The sequence below is a fragment of the Dermacentor silvarum genome, chromosome 2 (genome assembly GCF_013339745.2).
Source record: "Dermacentor silvarum isolate Dsil-2018 chromosome 2, BIME_Dsil_1.4, whole genome shotgun sequence".
Lineage (NCBI taxonomy): Eukaryota > Metazoa > Arthropoda > Arachnida > Ixodida > Ixodidae > Dermacentor > Dermacentor silvarum.
The window spans coordinates 135,918,953-135,925,504 of record NC_051155.1 but is presented as its reverse complement, the minus strand read 5'-3'; the positions used below and the strand labels follow the sequence as shown (position 1 = coordinate 135,925,504).

The 6,552-nt window shown below is 42.0% G+C and overlaps 1 protein-coding gene across 2 annotated transcripts in view; it reads right to left on the bottom strand.

Annotated features, from left to right (window-relative positions):
* Positions 1-43: 43 nt before the first annotated feature.
* LOC119441804 (carcinine transporter) overlaps positions 44-6,552 on the bottom strand; it is a 29,285-nt gene continuing 22,776 nt past the window's right edge. For both annotated transcript variants that reach the window (XM_037706426.2, XM_049661636.1), the window contains exon 11: positions 44-5,383. In XM_037706426.2, coding sequence (XP_037562354.1) covers positions 5,332-5,383 — 52 coding nt within the window. In that variant the 3' untranslated portion in view covers positions 44-5,331. The remainder of the gene's footprint in view (positions 5,384-6,552) is intronic.

Genomic DNA, 6,552 nt, shown 5'->3' with positions numbered 1-6,552 from the left:
TGGCATCAACAGGCACAAGAGAAAGAGGACTGTATGCAAGAAATCTCTCCAACATTTTACTTTCAATTCCAATGCATCTGACAGATTCATCACTTCTCACAACACCAGTGAAGATTAACAAGGGGGTTAATTATTAGTGTAAAAGGCTTCATTTGAGAACTTGTTACTATAACAGCAGGTAACGAAAAAAAGTATACCAGCAGGTTGCCGAGAACTTCACAACTGCATACAATGTTACACAAATAAATCACTGAACGAAAGTACTAAGCCAGAGATCGTACATATGTAAATGTCATATGGAAACAAACGTGGCAGGTTCTTCGTTGTAGTACTTTGTTCGCCTCTTATGGTGACCTTTATTTCTTTGGATATGTATGTGGACAACAAGCCACATAGCATTTCTCACATTGTGTAATATCAATGTTGAAATGCGTCCTGAGATACTGAAGATCACACTCTCTCTAGCAACATCAAAAACATATATGCCCTGTAGGGGTCATTTTTCACTTCATCGGTAATGAATAGCATCCACAACATCAACAAATAAAGTTTTAACACTGATCTATGACTAATGACTACAATGAGATTCAAGAGAGTGATTTCTTTTCCATAAATTGTAAGCCACCTCATTAATTCTGTAATGCTCAGTATATCATAAAATGTGCCATGGCCTTCGGACTATTCTTTCTTTATCGTTTCTTCTTAGCAGAATCACTTTAATTTGAGCATCTAGATTGATTTTAAGTTCAGAATGTGGTGTCTCACAATAATACAAGAGGCATTACAGCATTACATTCTATTATTCAAATAATAGCTTGTGCAGAAATGAAATTGGTGTAATCACAGAAAATTTGGGAGTGTATACTAGCTGCCTAAATTCTGCAAGGATCACTTGCTCACCAAAAACTTGAAGCCAGTATAAACATTCAACTTTCCACATGGCAAGCTCATTCTTCCTCTTTACCCAAAACAATTCATTGTGCTTATGTCAGTAAGCTCTGCAAAAGAGTCTGTGCTTTCAATGCTCCAGGAAAAGCCTAGTACCATATTTTAATGTTTATAAACCTTAACCAAACATTTGGATAACTTAAATTAAGAACACTGTTGTGCACAAGTTATTCTCAAATTTTGTCTTTGGATGCAGCTTCTCTGCATTAAAGAAGGCATTGCCGCATAGCCATACCGCTGTTCAACACCAAGCAGCAGAGATTACATAACATACAAAATCATATCTGGAGCTTTGGATTGAGTGAACAACTGCACCAGGCTGCTATGATGAAATTTTCCTTCTCCTGAGGGTTGCAATTTGAATGCAGGTTACATGCCGAGATAGGCTACATGCGCAAAAGTGTAGTACAATCGCTGAGGCACCATATTGTCACCTGTAGTAGTGGGAATAGGGCAAGCGCAGAGGCGCAAGAAGAAAGAAGTGCGCGTAAACCGCCCCGCTCGATAGTTAGCTCTCGCAGCCATTTTCTCCAGAGCCCAGCGCTGCTCATAAATAAACGTCGTTAGCCCCCTTTGAAGGCGCCTGGCAAAGTGGTGGAGGTGCTGGGTACTTCTCACTCATGCCGCAGACTCCTCTTGGGAGCGGAAGCACCAGCCCTGTGTTAGTCGATACTCCCGTCCATCGGACCAGCCGCAGGATCCGGGGACTGCCTCCTGAAGATACTGAAGACACCGCAGTGCTTCAGACTACCCCAACCGGTATGGAACGTGCAATGACGAATCGGTATACGCTTCAAAATCCACTGGTGCCGAAGTCGTTCTATGGCGACGTCTTCGAAGACGTAGAAGACTGGATGACCGACTTCGATCGCGTGGCCAAATGCAACGAATGGGATGACGCGACTAAACTTAGGAATGTCTACTTTTGCCTGGAGGACGGCGCGCGTACATGGTTTCAAAACCGTGAGGAGCAACTGACGTCGTGGCGCGACTTCTGTCGTCAGCTACTAGACAACTACGCCAGTCCCGATCGCCGCGAACGAGCCGAACGAGCAATCCAGGCCCGAGTCCAGCTTCCCAACGAAAGCGTTACTGCGTTCGTCGAAGATATGACGCGCCTCTTCGGACGAGCAGACCCTGGAATGACCGAGGACAAGAAGCTGCGTCACCTGATGCGAGGGGTGAAGGAGCAGCTCTTCGCTGGTCTGGTGCGCAATCCTCCCAAGACTGTCGCCGAATTTTTAGCCGAGGCTGTAAGTATGGAAAAGATGCTTCAGCATCGCTCAAACTTTTATTATCGGCAAGTGAACGCGAGTACAGACATTTTGACGGCCATTGGAAACAATAATGACAACCTTCGAGAACTCATCCGCACCGTTGTGCGCGAAGAAATAATGAAGGTTTATGGCACGCACACTTCTTTCTTCTTGCGCCTCTGCGCCTGCCCTATTCCCACTACTACAGGTGACAATATACACAGATTATTTAAGCCGGTGCTTTACCACAGCACAGACATTCTTATCCCAACCTTGCATTCTAAAGCCTTGCCCTAACAGCCTGTTGGCACTCTTGTCGCCTAAATGATTATGAAATAAACATGTTGCCCATGCACCAAGCCTGCGAACAAAACATGCACGCTCGATACAGTCAGTGGTGCAAAAGATGTCATTTGAAAATTTGTTACTAAAGCAGTGCGTGGTAATGTCAAGGTAACCTCAGCAGGTCACCAAGAACTTCACATTTGCACACAAGTAACACGGCTAATGTTATTTGTAGGCTACAGGTAGGCCTGCATGTGATTAACACTAGCATTTGGGACATACAGCCATAAATGCCACTCTGGTTTGTACATACAAAAGACAAGCACTTTCACAAGACAAATAGTCAGCAATCATTCAACCACAATATTCATATTTTATAACACATAAAATGTTGGAGGATATGCTGTGCAAGCACTTGAATGCATCTCGCAAAAAGCTAAAATGATCAGACTTCCCAAAGCCCAACAGCGTGGCACACAAAAGTTGGGGAAGGGGACGAGTCAGAGGATGCAGTCAGGCAGGCATAGGGATGAGTCAGGCAGGGTGCATAGGTAGCGAAAGGGAATGGGGGTGACAATGCAGATTCAAGCGACATACTTCCATTTTGCTTTCGTTTGCAAATACAGCTGCTCAGTGCTACACTCAACAGAGTGCCACTCTGCTCAGTATTCAGATTCTCATTGTATGCGTGGCTGGCAGGGAATACTCGTGAAACTTGTCTCTATGCTTCATCTTAACAGCCCAGCAAAGCAGGAAAAAAGATCACGGTCCCACATGTCGACCAAAAAGATGCCTCGTGGTAGAAAGAAGCGCACACTCATTGTGCATCGCTAATCCATCCCTGTGAGCCAGCATCACTCATGAGAGGTTGCGGGCGAGACAAGTGAGACAATCTGCGGGCGAGACAAGCAGTCGGCTTTTGCTGCTAGTTGGCTGATGTGATCCTTAGCTTCCACTGCACTGCAGATAATTGAAAATGAGGAGTATACCTGCACACAAGCTCGAACCAATCCATTCTTAATGTCTAGGGCCAGACTATGAGAATACTTGCGTGCACCAACTGTCAGCAATTCGGTGGGAAGACAGTGAATGTTTTTCAATTGCCTCTCTTGAGCACGGAAGCCGCACATCTGTCTTGCGGACAGCAACTTGCACTCTAGCATGTGCCAACTAGGGAACCACAGAGGTTTGACAGAGCACAAAACCAGTTGGGACCGTGGGATATCTGGTCAGTTCAGCTAATATACATAACTGGGAAAACAGCCATGAGAAAGAGTAGAAGTCAGAGTCGCATAACTTTTTTTTTTTTTTCAAGAAACACGAAAACCAATGCACACAAACTGGGAAGAAGGCACAGGGGCAGTATAGTGTTTTGGTATATTAGCTTTTTTCTTGCAGTTCTGCATGATAAAGATGAAAGTGAGAGAAATTTTAAGGTGACAGTACATTAAAAAAAGTTCGGTGCATCTGAAAAGACAGTGCAACCACCAGTGCTAATCCTAACTCATTCTCCCCACATGTTGCATGTGGTGCACTCACTACCACACATTTTACAAGCTCATGCTGTAGGCATGAAAAACTAACAGATTACATGGCCTGAAACTTTAAACATTTGTGTGTGAGAATAATGTTAGCAGGTGCCATCATTACCTACTCCTCCGTTCACACATTGTGGCATCAATACATTGGCAAACGATTGGGGTAGCTCAATATAAGTTAACTAAATTACAGCAAGGCTTCTCACATTATTTTTCTCATTTCTCTCCTATTAGTGACGACAGACAGTTTCACCGTAGTCAATAACTTTTCTGTCACTTCTGCTATAATGTGGCCCATTTCAGAAACCGTATGACAACCAACGTTACCTATATGTATGAGCAATAAATGAGTGTAAAAAATTACATCTTACAAATCACAACTCACCATTATGAAGAAGCATGTACAAAATTAGTGGCTCACTCCTTTTAGCTGACTGTACCATGAATAAGCATGTAGTAGTTAGTACCTTACAGAAGAGTCATAAAGTGCCCATCTTAACTGCTGTAAAAGTTGCAACCATACTTTAACTCGTGTGCCACCTATGAGATTTAGCATTTCCTGCTTAAGGAAAAACTAAGAAAATGCATAGCACTTGTCTATGGCACTAGTGATTACAAACCCTTTGCAGTTAGCAAAAAAGCTCTTTCACAAGGCACATTCATTTCTAGAAAACTTATAAAGCTCTCATCATTGCCAATAAACCCAATATTGGGCTTTATCAGCAAAGCAATGGATTTCTAGCAACTTCCTACATTGTACTCTTGCCACATTTTGGGCTTACCTTGCACAGAGCAGCATATGCCAGCTCAGTTACTAGATCACATCACTAAGTACATGGCACAAAAAGTTATACGGATTTACAGGGCGTGGGTTCTACAAAAAGCCTGAATTATCGGACAACATGCGCTTGCAGCCTGTAAAACAATAGAATGCTATGTTGTTCACACATACTAATAGTGCGAGCTGAAATCTAATTCTAAGCAGCATGCAAAAGATGCAGAAACATCCAGCTATATTGCAGATACCACGCCCTGCAAACTTTTGATTGCAATAGTACAGATCAAAGAAAAATATTGCAGGCATACTTAACTGATTTAGTCCCAGGTAGAAAGTATGTAAGCATTCCTAAATATTAAAAAAATCCCCACACATTCTTACTATCTCGTAATTGCATCGTGAATAGACTGAACGTAACAAAACATCTGTGAATGTGCCCATCACAAGGACATTGAACCTGCAAATGGCCTAACTCAATGCTGATCGTGCCAAGCACTCGGAGATGAAAAGTGCCGATTGTCCATGCCTAGCAGCTCACTGCAGCAGAAACACTGGGTGGATCACAATTTGTTGGCTCGCTGAAAAGAAAGAGAAAAAAAGGACATGAGCAAGCGAGAGAGAGAGAGAGAGTGTGTGTGTGCGTGTGTGTGCATGCGCGCGCATTTTCTTTTTTATTTTATTTTTTAAATTCATTTATGTACAAAATTCCTGCAACACCATAATGGCATTACTGCAGGGAGGGGGTTGCATGTACACAGTCTACATAGTTTAAACACACTGCTAAAGTAGAATACGAAAACAGAATGCAGAATAAAACAATAATAGCCTATCACTATGCAATTACTTCAATATGCTAAAGACAAACCAATGAAAAGTTGTAATAGTACACATGACACCAGTCGCAATGATGAAAAGAAGACTTGTTGTCAGTTATGTTTACTAGGTCTTCAGGGAGTTGGATCCATTCTCTAATTGTATTTAAAAAGAAGGAGTTAGAAAAAGTAGTGGTTCTGAAGGGGTGTCCTTGAACTTTTTCCGTGTACTGACAACGTTTCGAATGATACGTTGGTAAAAAAAGAAATTCCATTAGATTAATTCCTGTTTGAGTGTAATATATACCGTGCAAAAATTTTCCGTCTTCTAGATTGTGGCGTTTCCCAACCTAGTATGGCCTTTATTTTCAAGATAGTAGCAAAGGGATTGCAATTATATTGCTGATGAATCGGGCTGCCTGGTTTTGAACCTTTTCTATTCTGTCTGCAAGGTACTTCTGAGCCGGGTCCCAAATAATGCAAGCATAGTCAAGTATTGATCTTACATATAGGATGTAAAAAGTCTCCTTTACCTGTTTTCTTGCACACTTAAAATTTCTGTGAACGAAATAAGCAAGAACGTTTATTTTGCTAGCCTTTGATATCATTTGGTCTATGTGCCTGTTCCAATTCAATGATTCTGTTAAATGAATTCCCAAGTACTTACATTCCGGTACTTTTCTGACGGCAATTCTACTGATACTGTATGAAGACTCGATTTTTGGGATGTTTTTCGCAAAACTAACGTGTTCGCACTTTGAGAAATTTAAGTACATATTCCAGTTAGTACACCAACGTGTTACTGTTTAGGTCACCTTGTAAGAATTCTGCATCTGTTATTGAAACAGTTTGTCTAAAGATGACGCAGCCATCTGCGAATAATTTTATGCAGGAATGTACAGGATGTTCACTTTCAAGTTTTACGGAATTTTTAG